The sequence below is a fragment of the Excalfactoria chinensis genome, chromosome 1 (assembly GCF_039878825.1).
Source record: "Excalfactoria chinensis isolate bCotChi1 chromosome 1, bCotChi1.hap2, whole genome shotgun sequence".
NCBI classification, from domain to species: domain Eukaryota; kingdom Metazoa; phylum Chordata; class Aves; order Galliformes; family Phasianidae; genus Excalfactoria; species Excalfactoria chinensis.
The window spans coordinates 52,458,070-52,473,979 of record NC_092825.1 but is presented as its reverse complement, the minus strand read 5'-3'; the positions used below and the strand labels follow the sequence as shown (position 1 = coordinate 52,473,979).

General features: G+C 35.4%; 1 protein-coding gene across 1 annotated transcript in view; it reads right to left on the bottom strand.

Moving 5' to 3' along the window:
• Nucleotides 1-917: 917 nt before the first annotated feature.
• The window catches only part of IGF1 (insulin like growth factor 1), a 51,846-nt gene continuing 36,853 nt past the window's right edge, over nt 918-15,910 (bottom strand). The window contains exons 3-4 of the mRNA XM_072326435.1: nt 14,185-14,366; nt 918-5,440 (exon numbers count right to left, since the gene is read on the bottom strand). Coding sequence (XP_072182536.1) covers nt 5,381-5,440; nt 14,185-14,366 — 242 coding nt within the window. The 3' untranslated portion in view covers nt 918-5,380. The remainder of the gene's footprint in view (nt 5,441-14,184; nt 14,367-15,910) is intronic.

Here is a 15,910-nt window from a genome sequence, read left to right as displayed (position 1 = left end):
CCCATACTTAAACAGTTAAATAGTTTTGCTTGATGACCGCAGAGAAGTGTCTCATGACATAAAAATCAAGTGATTTCTTGAGGTGTGAAAAACAAATGTTGGATCTAGCTCATGACACCCATATTATACACTGTTATTCTAAAATTAGACTCCAGTTGGGTTACTGAATATAATCCATGCAAAATAGTATGTTAAAAGCAAGAAATTCAAATTGTACTCGAAAGAAATTGAATAAAAACATAATAGACGTGCCCACACACGTACACATACCCACACTCTAACAACTTATATATATACACACATATATAATATATATATGTGTGTACATAAATGCACACACAAGTACACACACCCTTTATGTAACTTAGATAAAATTTCCTAATGTAAGATAAGCATCAGGGAGGTCCTTCTTGTTTTGGTCTCTGATAGACTGGTATCTCTTTACTGTACTATATGTAATCAAGTTTCAGATATTCTTATAACACCCTTCATGTAAAAAATAAAAGAAGATTTATATAGATACAGTGCGTTTGGACAGTTTGAGTCCAGTAGAATATTACGATGCTGTGACAAGCAAAATGTATAGTGTAGGATTAGAATGAATAAAAACTTTGTGTTAATGACTGCTTTACTTAATGTTATTTCCATGCATGAACTGGATAATTAGTAATCTCACCAAGGCAAATTCTTTTTTTTTGTGGATTGTTCTCAAGTGGAAAAATTTCAGTCACTCAAAGGCCTCATCTCCTCCTCCTTTCTCCCGCTCCCCACATAAAATCAAGGTAAAGCAAAGCAAAACAATCCCCCAAAGTAACAGACAAATAATACAAATTCTTTTCCAGTGGTGTTTTAACTAGATTTACTGGGGAAGGAGGAGGGAGGAATGAATGTTTTTTTTGTTTTTTTGTTTTTTTTTTAATGTAAGAACGGCATTTGGAAGACTTGTTTTTACTGAATGGTATCCTTAAACGAGGGACCAGTGTAGATTGAGTCCCCAAATAAATTATTACTATTCCTTTTCAAACTAAAAATAAAACATTTTAAATATATTGATTTTTACCTTCATCAAAAGATCAGTATTCTATCTAGCCTACAGGTTCTAAGAATCTCTACTTGGGCTTAATCTACCATCATTTAAAAAACAAAACAAAACAATGAAATGTGTAATTTTGCACATTAGGATGCTCATAGTGACCACATAAACTTTTTCTTTTTCTTAAAAATCACAGACTGTTAGCCACGTATTTCAACTTTTTTTCACAATTTGAAACTGGTGAGAATTAATAATAGCAACAGTTTCATTTAGAAATATATTGTTTCTTCATTCCTTGATGAAGTTCACTTTTTTTCAAACTGGTTTTAAAAAATAGCTACACCTGTGAGGCATGCCATGAAAAGTAATCAGCTACAAGAGAAAGTAATCAGATAGAAACTTGCGTTTAATAAGAATCTCAAACATGTAATGCCACTGACATTAAGTCAAACTCGGCACTGATTTCAGTCTAGAGTGTGTCTTAAAAATCGTCATCGTAGTACAGAATTTTCAGTAATCTGAACATATTTTCAGTCCTATTCATTGTTCATTGACTTTAAATGCTTTTCTTCATATGTGTTTCAGATTTGAGAAAAGATTCAGAACTGCAAGCCAAGTCTATGAATTCTGACATCATTTTTACTCTACTTTCCTGCTCTATCCCCATTGATTTAGGATTTCTTTGCCCTTTTGGAGTGAAAAAAAGTTGAAGACTTATGGCTAGTTGTATTTCTATTTTAATAACCATACCTATATAAGTGTCATTTTCATACATTAAAAAAATATTTATGCTTTCTTTTATATTTTAGTCAAGTACTTTCTTAAACAAAACAATAGCACCACTTTGGCATTGTTGGCCAAATCAGTAAAAGGTAAAGCAAATATACATGCATTTTCCTGATCTTGTCTTCCCATATACTTGATTATTAAAATGGAGAGCCAGGAGGACACAGAGATTGACTTAAAGTCTTCATCAATCACTGTTTAGCACTGATGCTAACTCAACACCTACTTTCTGGAGGAGGTGGAATTGGCTGCTAGTTATGAATGGAATTGAATTCTTTAAAGAAACCTTTGATTTTCTTGTCTCTCTATGTTAAACAGTTCCAATCAGCCTCATATCAGTATTTCATACAGATGTGTGTATATGTAAGTATATTTAGAGCAGAATATTTATTCATTTTCCATTCAAAATCTTAATGATTATTGTTTTCATGGCTCAAATTTTTCTACCTTGAAAGAGATATATTAACTTCAGAGGGTTTAGAAGTCAAGTCCTTTTAATGAGGCTTAATTCACTTCTAGATCTGCACTTTAGTGACATTCTGTGTAGTAATTGGAGTTTTATGTCAGTTCAAGAATGTAAAAATGTGTGACTTCTGTCATGTGTATTACGTGACACTGAAGGATGGGGAGTGGGATTTTTTTTTATTACTTAAGTGATTTATGAGAATAAACCATATCTAGTAGAAGCACTGTTCCTAAATATCTGGAGTGCTTTTGAAAATCTCTAATTAAGAAATATTTCAAGTCAGAGTACTTAGTACATTTGGGAGGGATATGTTTTGGCTTATACTTCATCTTCTTTAAGCAGCGGATTTATTGAGATTATTAAGATAATGCAGTCCTTTTTCTTTCTCACTGACTGGCATATCATGTGCTGACTGCCTTATGACTGGAGAATTCTTATGCAATTATGCATACCCCATCTATGCATTTCTCACCCCGACAGAGGTAGATCTAGACTCTGTTTTGTGATTCCAATTTTTCTCTAGTAATGCCAAGTGTTACCTTTGAAGTTAGAAACTATTCATTATTAAAGCTATTCTTTCAGGAATTGTGATTTGTTTAGACAGTTGTCAAATTCCAATGTTAGATATCACTGTCTATGAGAAATATTTTAGTTTATAATTTCTCAGCAGGAGAAATATGGTGACATGAATGTGACTGCATGAATCACAAGACGAACACAAAATTTGGAGTAACTTACAGGAATTAAATGACAAAATGCCCTATGTTTTTTTGGTTTTTGTTTTGAGAAACTCAGATCATTAACTCTGAATCAAAACGATATTATTTATAAACAAACTTGCCAACCACAAATTGTTTTTGTGCTCATATCTTTTCACCCTCTTCTCTGAGAACTTCAAAGCAGTGGAGATGGAAGGAATCAAGATATGCCAAATGGATACATGACATATTTATGATTTCAAAATAATGTCTCATTCTTAGAATGCATTTAAGAATTCTTAGCAACCATTTAAATTAAAAACACTTCCCTCCCACCAAAAAAATAAAAACAAACAAACAAAAAATCCTATTAAAACCATGGCTGATAAAAGATTCGCTGCAATTTTGTATGAAGTTGGTGGTAAGTAATGTAGGTTAGCTTCCCCATCTACTTCTACCTGCAATTTTCTACATACCTATCACAGTCAATGACAGCTGTGGCTGCTTATTTTTATTCATGCACTATTCCATTTTTACAGTGTGATGGTAACCTATTGTGCACATAAACATGCTTTTCAGAGAAGGATTTATAGAATTACACAGGAAAATATTGCACTTTTCTTGAAAGAAATATGAAACCCAAATTTCCTAAGGAGAAATAAAGTGGGAACAAGCAAGTAATTTGTCACACTTTTAAGACCTACCTTTCCTGTCTGGTTCACAAGGAACTTTTGATGAACTGTACAATATATAATCTACTGAGATTCTTCTGTGTTTTAATCAGTTCAGTCCACTCCCATGAATGTAGGTGAGACAGGTTTGAGCCTTTAAAGAGAAATATTGCCTTTACACATCTGATCTAACATCTTCCTAATTGCTCCTTTCACAAAGTACTCTTGATGCCCACTTTGGGTCTGACCAAGGGATACCTCTTTCTTGTCTGAGCTTGCTGCATGCAGGTGGAAGAAGTAACATAGAACCACGCTGCAGTTCTGCATTTTCCCCAGCATTCTCTATCCTTCTCTCATGTTGTCTTATTCAGTTGGACTTAATGATCTTCGAGGTCTTTTCCAACCTGTGTAATTCTATGACTTTATGATTCATGTTATCTTATTGTTCACTCTAGGACACTGTTGGCTATCTATCCACCTTCACTACATGGTTAATCTAGCACTGAACTGATTTACAGTTAATTTGGTCACATTATCTTTTGGGAAGAGTTAAAATGTCAGAGGACCTGATTAACCCTCAGTTATATTTGAATATAAATCTGGTATTTCAGAAAGATTTAGGACTCAATGTGCTACCCTTTAAAATTATTTGAGAACTCTTTTATGAATTGTCTTTCCTGAACCTAGTCATCTGTAAATCTGGTGTCAAGTAACTAGGGGAAAACACCATCATTCAAACCATAACCATTTTAGTCATTTAAACCAAATATTCTCAGAATGATTTTATTATTTAAACTTCATATATCCATATTTGCTTTTACCTATTACTGTTTTGGCCAGACCCTTTCATATAACAAACTACAAAATAGCACCGTTGTACTATAAAACAGAGATTTTTACATACTGTTTGATATATGTGTATTATTGATATGCTAAATTTTACATACTGCATTATATGGAGGAAGAAAAGTTACCTATACTGTTGCAAACAATTACCTGGAAGAATCATTAATGGTTTGAGAGCCTATGTATGCTGTAACTGCTTTTAAAAATCTTTTGTCTCGCAAGTTGCAGTAAACTGCATCTTTGCAAGAGAAGGAAAAATGAAGCTGTCTTGAAACAAAAGTATCTGTAACCCATATTCTGTCAAAATGTCACAGATGGAATTAATGGATGTTCAAAACTGAATATGTTACCTTACTGCTGCTGTTACTGGGAATGTCAGACTGTGCAAATACAAAGGGGTAGACAAACAATGTTATCAGACACTGTAGAACAAACAGCCTGTTGCTTGTATAGAAGTGCAAATAAAAAAACACCACTTAGACAAGGCTGATGAATGACTCCAGCAGCCAGTGTTCATAGGTTAATTTAGTGCAATTGGATCCATCAAAGGCCCATAAATTTGTAGGCTTTTGAGGGGCACAGGACTTTAAGAGATTTTGTGCAGGACATCTAAAAGAGGTTAACACACAGTAATATATCAACCACAGAAATTTTTAGCTCTTAGCTGGTTAAAATGTTCTGTTTTCTAAAAGACTTAATATTGGAATGTTTAGTTGCATTGTTCACTGGGAGAATGCCCATTGGTTGAGACTGCATCAAGCTTATTAAACCATAGGTTTTTTTTTTTTTTTAGTCTTCCAATGTTTAACAAATAATTTATTTACAGCAAAGTATCCTGCAGATGGCACATTCATTCTTCATTCTTGTGGATGGCATGATCTTACATTCTGTAGTTTCTGTTTCCTGTGTTCCCTCTACTTGTATTCTTCAAATGCACTTCCTGAAGATATTAAAAAAAAAAAAAAAAAAAAAAAAAAAAAAGTAAAAACGTTATTCCGGATAGATTTTAATGCTCTATATGACCAAACATATTAGTAAGAAAAAAGTTATCCTAAATTCTAGTATTGTTAGAGCACTTCTACCAGATCACTCAGAACTTGACTACCTAAAATTTGTACTGTAGGTTTCCTGTTCTTCTGGGTGTAAACATCTTGATTGCTGTCATTGTTGATCTGAGTAGTTGCAACATAACTACATTTTACATTTTAATGATATTTGGAGAAAGTCAGACAAATGGAAGCTGTTACTTTGGAGCATTTTGGCAGAAGAAACCTGTATATACAGGAACCTGGATGGGCTTAGACCAACAGTTAGGTACCATAAATTTTCTTTCTTTCAGAACAAGGACCCCTGAAAAGCAGGATGCAAAGGGGCCAATGGAACATTAAAGTTGTGTTTGTAGGCTTCATGGAGCCATCTGGGCTTTGGTACCTAGTGAGCAGAGGTTTTCAAAATTACCAGGTGGAATTCTGTTACCTACATGTTGCATGAGCTGCATATTGGATGTGTAGGTAAGGTCTTTTTTGGATAAGACCCTTAGCAGAATTTTAAAATATGTGGGTTCACTACAGGAGCAGCAGCCAAATAATTTGTATTCTCATAATCAGAGCAATGTGACAAGCAAATCAAGTAGCCTTTAAAATGAATAATGCCCTCAGTTCACTGTCTTTCCGTACACAAGCTAATTTCTGGAAGTACTAGAAGTTGCTCTATCCAGTTTTTGGTATGATTTCTTCCCTTACCATGCTGGAAAATATCAGCTGGACTCCAAACTTCTCATTTTCTACTGGACTAGAGGCATAATTGATAAGTGACTACTTTTTGTTTTTATAGTCCACATCAGAAGTGAAATTCTTTGTGAACAGAAATTGTGGCTGCTGTCACAAGAGTACCACAAAATGCAAAATCTCAATGAGTACGTTAAGGCATATGCATGGAGATGTGCCTCTATGCTGTCTTCTATTTTACCCCTAGAAAAGGAAATGTAACCTTCTCTGAAACTTAATAAGTAGTGAAAACGTCTGCTTTCCTGATGGACAAAAGTAGAATACAAGCTAATTTGGTGTATTACAATATATATATTTTTTAACGATTTCCTATATAAAGTACTATTTTATATACAACTTTTTACTTGTGTGCCCCCGGTGGCGCAGTGGTATAAAGTGCTGCTTGCGGCACCGAAGGGCCCGGGTTCGAATCCCCCCTGTGGAGCAGGGCGTAGAAGTGCCGCTTCGCTACACAGGAGGCTCGAAACCTGGGAGTTAGACTCGATGATCTCTAAGGTCCCTTCCAACTCGCACGATACTATGATACTATGATACTATGATGATACTTTGCTAATAGAGTTACAAGATAATTTTCCTAGAATGGATTGAATACAGAAACAAAAATTTCAACTATATTCAGCTTTTCCAAAAATTATTACCATTATACTCTCGCTGATTGGTTGTTTGTTTCTCTCCAGCTTTTCTAAAGCTACCTTTTCTTTCTCTAGTGTTCTCTCATTTGCACTTTAATTTTCACCCTAAAGTACTAATTCTGGATTTTTCACAATTTTCAGTTATACTATCATTGTAGTGCTTCACATGAGTTAAGGATCCTACTTCACGCTACAAGTGTTTTGTGTAATGCTATTATCAGTGATCTGGATCAAGAGATCAGGTGCATCCTCAGTAAGTTTTCAGATGTGACCAAATTGATTGGGAGTGTTGGTCTGCAGAAAGGCAGGAGGCTCTGCAGGGGTACCTGGATGGGCTGCTTGATAGGCTGTGTCCAGATGTGCGACATTCAATGAGCCTGAATGCTGACTGCTGCACTTGGATTGTAATGACCCCATGCAGCAGTGTGGAGCTGGCGTATCTTGAAAATGTGTCCAACAGAAAAGAACCTGGACTGCCAGATAGCAGCCAGACCAGGGGCCAGCTGTAAGTTCAAGTGTCCAAGAAAGCCAGTGGTATCCTGTCATGCACCAGAAATAGTGTGGCAAGTAGAACTAGTGAAGTGATTACCTCTTATTACATGACCACATCTCAAATATTGTGTTCACTTCTGGGCTCCTCACTACAAGAAGGATTTTGAGTTGTTTGAGTGAGCACAAAGAAAAGCAATTAAGCTGGCTAAGGGACTAGAAAACAAGTGTTATGAAGAGTGGCTGAGGGACCTGGAGCTGTTTAGTCTGGAGAAAAGGTGGCTGAAGGGCATTCATAGCTCTCTACAACTACAGTGAGGAGAGTGATGGTCTCTTATTTCAAGTGATAGTGGAAATGGACAGAAGTAGAGACAGGGGAGGTTTAAGTTAGACATCAAGATGAACTACTTCATGGAAAGGTTGATTAGACATTGGAACAGCCTGTCTAGAGAAGTGTTGGAGTCTTTTTCTTAGAGGTATTTGGGGGGTGTGTGGGCATGGCACTGAAAGACATGTTTTGAAGATGGATCCCAGTATTTCAGGTTGATGGCTGTGCCTGATGAACTTTAAGGTCTTTTCCAACCTAGGTTCTGTGATTCTATGAAGTGCTTATATTGTAACGATGCAATAAGAAAATGGGAATTCCTTGACTCATCTGTCTTGTTTTTTCCTCATGGCAACAAAACAAAATAGCCTTGTTACTGTTTGAGGAAAGTTTACCAGTATATAAGAAAAGAATTATACACTGCATTCTGTTTGCCACAAAAGTCATATATTCTTAAAGGCTGCACACTCATCATCTATAAGGAAAGAGCCTTATTATGAAAAACAGCCATTTTCACTTCAGTAATAAATTCTTTCAACTAATGTTGTTGTCTGACTTCAAAACTGCTTAATCACTGAAATAAAGCAAGTACCATGATATAGCAAGCTTTCAGTTACAGCTGTTAATACTTGCATGTATATGGAGAAAGCGATGTCAAAATACACAGTCTAGCTTTGAAACTGAGGAAAGATGGCAGGTAACTTTTAGAACAGTTTCTCTTCTGGAATCAGGATTTTGATCCATAAATAGATTAACGTGCATGCCAGAAAGTACTTTGACACATATAACACATTTTTTTCCAAGTATGCAATGTTGAGACGAATGAAAACAAAATATGAATGTCTGAATCAGGATCTCAGACCTGCCTTTACTCTAGTATACAAAATCTTGCCTTATTTCCTTAGACTTTGAAATTAAGTAACTTAAAATTATTTTTTGTGTGTATGTGATGTTTGTCTGAACTTTTAAGCTGATATTTATATATAGACAAATATAATAAGCATTTTAAGATGTCAGTTGCAAAATGTTAACTTTGCATAAGTCACTTTGTGAACAGAGAAGTTCAGACTTTAAGCCTACCACCTTAAGCATGGATATTTGGAGACTTACGGATAACAACAACCTCAGTGACAGTAAAGGTCATTTAGCTAAGATGAAATGTACTGGGAAGCATGCAACAGCATTCTTATGCTATTAGGATGGACTTCCAAAACTCATATTGGCATTAAAAGATCTCTTGCTTTATTGGTAATAAATGGAAACTCTAATGTTTGTAGTAACACACATGATATCTTAGCTACCGACTCTCTAAGGTCTATTTGAAAGTTTTCTGGTTCTGTGGGCAGTGTAGTTGGTAACAAAATAACAAGACTGGGAAGTAAGCAATGGGAGAAAATTTGCTGAAGTGAAGAGGCCAAGTCCTATCTCGTACACATAAAAGTTCCTGCGCTGGCTCCGATAATGTAATATGGATGTAATACGAATTAGGATTAATGCCATTAAGCATATTTTGGTCTGTACATGTATCTGTGAGTTGATAAAGAGCCAATTACAAAAGATAAAGCCAATCTTAGAAAGATTAATGAGAAATCATGCAATATGCTTTCTGTTTTCTTAGTGAGATTTTCTTAAAGTAAAACCATCATATTTTCACTGTTTCTCAGTCCCATTTAGTATTTGTTTAAGTTCTGAAGATTAGATAAAATCTGAAAGGTTGTTGGCTAGTACTTGATCTTTTGAGAGAACCCACTTCCTTCTACTACTTTGCTGTTAATACATTTGTGTACTTTTCACATATAAATCCTAAAGAATAAGAATAAAAATCTGAGGAAGAGTAAAATCATACCAAGTTGTACATCTCCTTGGTCTTCTTGCTTAGGATGCAAGGGAATGGCACTTAATTACATTTATTTTTTTCCTGTTCTTTGTCTAGTGAATTTTATAATCAGCATTATCAGTGCCAAATTCATGTTAAAATAAATAGAAGACAGGGAAGCCGTCTGTGTAGTATTGGCCTCAGTGTTGCAGAAGGATGTAAAATAATTATGTTTCTCTTACCTAACTGTCCAGAACAGTTGCCCCAAACATCTTTATTATTATTATTATTATTATTATTATTCAGTCTCAACTTTAATATGAAAAGCAAGTTCATTCACCTAGTTTTCCTTAAATAACCTATTGAAGAAAATCAATTGAGTTACTTGCAGTTCTTGCTTATTTCATGATATTTCTGTGTTTCTGGTGAACATCTGCTGTACTGAGGAATCTGAATGGTCATGGAAGTATACTTTAGAGGACATCAATTGAGTAAAGATTATATGGATAGATCCTATTCTATTTCAATTTGTCTTTGAAGGTAAAGTACCTTTGTAGATTGTACTTAGGGGAAGAGAATCAACACATAAAAAGTACACAGCTTACTGAATTTTAGACAGATATTTTGGTCTTGTATAAATTTGTCTGATTGTTACATCTACATATGATGGCTACTGAAAAAACTGTTTTTACATTTTCTCAGTGACCAACCGTTGTCCTGTTATCAAAAATAATAGAAAGTTACTTTCTTTTCTGTCAGCTATTAAGCATTTAAAAACAAAGCTGATGCTTCTCTATGGACTTTCATGTACTCTAGCCTGGATCAATTGTTCAGCACTGGAGAAAATATATTTAATGTCTCAAAATGCCTCTCAAATTACAAACATTTTTTCATTACAGACAGTTGCTGACCCAGATAGGTTTGGTGACCTCTGTAGGCTGCTGCTCAAAGGATATCAAATATTGCAGGGAGTTGGGGTGATACTTCTTTTGAAGTAGGACATATATGCTCTAATGAGAGTTTGGTATCCTTCAGATAGACGTCTGAGAAGGATATTTGATTGCTGGGCACTACAGAAAGGACATGCTTCTATAGTTCACAACTTCATTAAGGTCAATAGTATTGAAATCCATACTCTGAGTTATGCCATCTGGTTCATGAGAGACTTTGGAGTGGTTAGCCTGCAGCTATAGCATTGTGCTTTTTCTTTTCTCTATGCAAGCAAATATGCATGTCTGTTACTTTCACTGGCTGCCACAGTTTAATGTAATTTTTTGGCAGGCTGACTGAAAGATCAATTACAGAGATATTGAAAGCTTGGTATCTAACTTATATGGAGTTAAGGCTGAATATGTGCTCCATTGTATACAGCAGCTATGGCAATAATGAGGCACTTCTAACTGCATTCTTCGTCTTTTTTTTTTTTTTTTTTTTTTTTAAATCCGTAAAGTATTCTGTATGTAAAATATATGTTATAAATTGTTTACTACTTAACTTTCAGAAAACTTTTATATCTGACTATGAATAAATGTCTTAGAATGGAACAAATAACAATCCCAAAGAAAAAAAATCCAGTGGTTTTTTTTTTTGTTTGTTTTTTGTGTGTTTTTTTTGCTACACAAAAACCCCCAGAATACTCTACACATACAGTCTCTGTAATTGGATTAAGACTCGTTCTTGATGCTAGCCTTCTACCAACACAGACATTTTGGGTTTCCCAGGCCACAGAAATCATTCAGTTCCTGCTCCTGTTTATGAGAGAGATTACACAACATGTGCAGGGCAGTCTGGGAATCAGGCCCAGCCAGCATGGGTTCATGAAAGACAAGTTCTGCTTGACCAACCTGATCTCTTTCACCTGGTAGATGAGGGAAAGGCTGTTGACATAGTCTACCTAGACTTCAGCAAAGCCTTTGGTGCTATCTCCCACAGTACTTTCATGGGGAAACTGATAGCCTGTGGCTTGCACAGATACACGCTTTGCTGGGTAAAGAGCTGGCTGAAAGACTGGGCCCTACGGGTGGTGGTGAATGGAAATAAATCCAGCTGTTATCAGTCATGATTGGTGTTCCCTAGGCATTCATATTGGCTCCTGACCTGTTTAATATCTTTATTGGTCTGGAAGAGGGGATTGAGTGCACCCTCAGTAAGTTTGCAGATGACACCAAGTTGGGAGGAAGTGTTGATCTACCTGGGGATTGCTGGGCTGAGGCCAATAGGATGAAGTTCAGCCAGACTAACTGCTGGGTCCTGCACTTTGGCCACAACAACTTCTGGCAACCCTACAGTCTCAGGGAGGAGTGGCTGGAAGAGTCACCATCCCTGGAGGTGATGACTAACGATCTGCATCAGTTTAGCCTATAATCAGAACAACCACCTCCAATGTAGTAAGTTTATTGAGATTCTGTTATTCCTGGAAATAAAAACTACACTGGAAGAATGAATAACACAAGAAACTGATTGTGTACAAAATCCAAGAATGAGAACATCTAATATTATAATTAATCGCTCCTTAGATCCTGCATCTAAATAAGCATTTATAGGGATCCCATACATTATCTTATATATTCTTTCTGTATGTTTATGATCTATATCATATACATGGAAAAATAATCAGAGAGAAAAATACTGTAAAGCAGAAAACAATATACTCAACTTGAAGAGAAATATTTTTGTTAAAATCAGTAACATCAACACAGAATTAACTAAATATATTCATCTTGGAAGAACCTATGCAAAGAAAAGATATGAACATTGCATTGTCTCTCTTCAGTGGAGGTATGTACTGTTGCAAAAAGAAAGAGTAAATAACAACATGGAAATATGTACTTGAGTTTTTCAATGTATAAGTTTTTTCTTCTTGCATTCTATTTCTTTTAACTATATGTTCCTCTTATCTAGCATAAATTAGAATTACAGTTTCTCCTACTCCTTCTGTGTATTTGTTTCTTCAAACTAATTTTATCCATTAACAGAGATGAAGAAGAAATTCAGTTTGTTTTTTCCCATAAGATTTCTAATATTTTATTGACAGTTTCCCATCAGGAAACATTTATGGTTTCTTTGCTTCAGATCATCTCTTTCCTCCTTCTCCTGTACATTTTCTTTATTGGTATTCTTTTCTTTAATAGGAATCTTTTCTCTAATTTTATTTTCTTTCCCATTTTCTCAAAACTGTACTTAATCGCTTGTTCATTTCTTCAGTATTTTTCATCTTGTGAAACTATTTTCCCTCTTAAAATAGAATATCCCAGATTGGAAGGGACCAATAAGGATCATTGAGTCCAAACCCTAACTCCACATTGGTCAGCCTAGAAGCAATATCTAAAAGCACTGTCCTAAAAGCTTCTTGAAACCTTAAAGTCTGATATCTCATCTCTTCTCTGAGGAAGGGGATCTGGGCCCTGGCACACAGTATTCATTCTCAAACACCTCCTTCTCATCTAATGTGCAGAGGCGCAAGGCCTTCATTCTGTCTCTTCCAGTTTGTGAGAGTGTCTTCCTGTACATATTCTTAAAGGGAGGACTAAATCTGTTTAAAGAATGACATAATTCCTTGGCCCTCTAAGGAAAGTGGCATGGAGATCTATCAAAGAACTAGCAGGTACCTTGTCTCTTTTTACATGGTTTTACAGAAAATTTTGCCCATTACCCAAGTAATAATTATGGGAAGAAGTGCAGAGACTACAGACCAAGCTTGTTTTCTTCTTTCTCCATAAGCCTTAATTAGTACATAAGACTGGTTTCCTAGTTTCTATGAAATCTTAGGATTTCATACAGTTTAATTCCGTATAGGAAAAAGTTTTCAGAAAACTGTAGGAAAGGGACCAACATATATATGGGAGAGACAAGGTCAACGGCAATAAGATATATCATTGTAGGTTTACAGAAGATGACAGATAACACATGAAACAGATACTCAGAATTCAAACAAGAGAGATAGTTGGAAGGAGCTTAGTGGCAGCCTAGTCAAAGATGTGTTGGCTGAACTATAGGCTCTGTTGAGGACAAAAGAGTCTGAATGCTCTGAATTCCATAATTATAAAAATTATAACAATGAATATTTACAATTATTGAAGAACAAACATGTTAAACATTAAATAGTTAAAATGAACTATGTAATGACTGGAGTTAAATTATCAATTTAATTTACTTCTCGTAAATAAAAAGAAAAAAAAAGAAACCAAAGCAATGATGAAAGAAAAAAATGATTTGTTCATTTACACAGTAAAAAGAATACTAGAAGAGCTCTCAGTCACTCTGCCTCTTCCTTACAAAGAAGGATGAGTGAGTATTTTCTGGATAAATGAGTATTTAAACACTCAGTGTTTGATTTCTCTTTTGAAAGAGGTTTTAGGTGCTATTTATGATCAGATGACGTAAGTACTTCTCAGTTAATACCCAGAAGCAGGATAAAGCCTGCTACAACTACTAGCTTAGCAATTGCAGGTTTTTATTCAGCATTCTAAGAGATGAATCTGCTCCTTATTTTCTACCATGGACACTATTTCCCCCAAACCCGCTAAATCTCAGCGTATCTAGTGGGCAGAACACATCAGTTGTTTGCTAAGTTACGAGCCTTGTCATAAATTTCTTTTCCTAAAATAGAGATTTTTGTCTTTTGGCCTGGCCTACCTTTTGTGCTTTTGGCATATCAGTGTGGCGCTGAGCACGTACAGAGCGTGCAGATTTAGGTGGCTTTATTGGAGCACAGTACATCTCCAACCTCCTCAGGTCACAACTCTGGAAGCAGCATTCATCCACTATCCCCTTGTGGTGTAAGCGTCTACTGCTGGATCCATACCCTGTAGGCTTACCTATACAAAACAAATGGAAAGTTTTCACGTTAGAAAGAAAGTGCAAAGATCTCAGCAGCAATCACATTAAGTTGCATTATTTTTACCTGAATTACCTATGGTAGTGGTATCTATGACTATGTCCTTAGATAACCACTTTCAAAGATACTCCTGGAAATGGCCAGCTTTGACCTCTGTCTATGAGTGGTTGCTGTTTAAGCATTTAAGCAAACATGTATCATCTTATAAAATTATTATAAAAATATTTTCTTGAATTATCTTGGCATTGAAAATGGAGAGGAAGGAAGCCACACCCAGGCATTTGGAGGACTTGCAAAAGAGATGTATCCTTTAGCTTTTATACAGAAGTTGGTCACTGTATTGATAGAGGTAGCTGATGTTTAAAGACAATGCCTGTGCAGTACTTTCAAATATTTTCAAATGAGAAAGACCACATTAAGCCACAGTGTGAAGTTAGAGTATGCTCAAAAGGGAAATGAAAACTGTACACAAGTACATAGGTTATAAGATCTGCAAGTCCAAAAACTTGCAGGAGGCAATAAGCTAACACGGTAACTAATGAAATGCAGCAAGAATAGAATTGTGGCTGATGGAGCAGGTAAAGACAGATAGTTCATACTGTAAAGCACAGAATGGAAAACTGGACTAACATGGTCTTTCCCATGTTTTATGTTTATAATGGGCATATCTAGAAAATATGTTTTACTACATTTTTCACTCATCTCCAGTAAGGAGTTACACTTTGATTCACAGAACTCTCACACTGTCAAGGAATTATGCTTTCTTTACTAACTGGAGTTTTCACTGACATATTATGCAAAGATTACAGACCCGTTATTTCCAGGGCTTCTTTGGATAAAGCCCAGTTGGATGCATAGTTGCCCTTCTATGACTCTAGAAATGAATGAACAGTAAATTCAGTGAAGAAACAGAATGATTGTTGTCTTACTACATCTATTTTTAAATTCCAGTAGATTTTGGTTTCAGACAGTAAAATTCTGAAGAGATTAAATGTTTTGTTTTGACATTTTCAGCATTAAATGTTTCCATGTAGAGACGATCCACATTGGATAAAAACCCAAAATATGGGGGAAAAAAAAAAAAAAAATAGAAAATGAAAAAAAAGGAAAGAAAATCACACAAAGAGCCAAAAAAATGAAGTAACTCAATTCAGTCAGCTCAACATTTTACTTTTTTTAATATATTTTTCCTCTTCAGTTGTATCGCTGAGACCAAAACTCTGTTATTCACTGTCTGGCAGGGAATTCAGCTTTTAGAAATTACTGAAGTTAAGTAAAGGGGAAGGATATATCAACAAAGATGAAAAATCCATTTCTCTCTGAGAAATTCTTATCTCCTATATAGAAATTCCAGGTTAGTATCCATATATCTGGTCTGCAGTTGTCAATTTAAAGACAACACTGCATTTTGCAGTTCCCTGTGATTAAAACACGTGTCTACTGATGAAGAACCCATGAGGCCTCAGTACATCCGTAAATGAAAAGACCTCTAGTGGTAAAGTATGTCTAATATTTTAGCCAGCA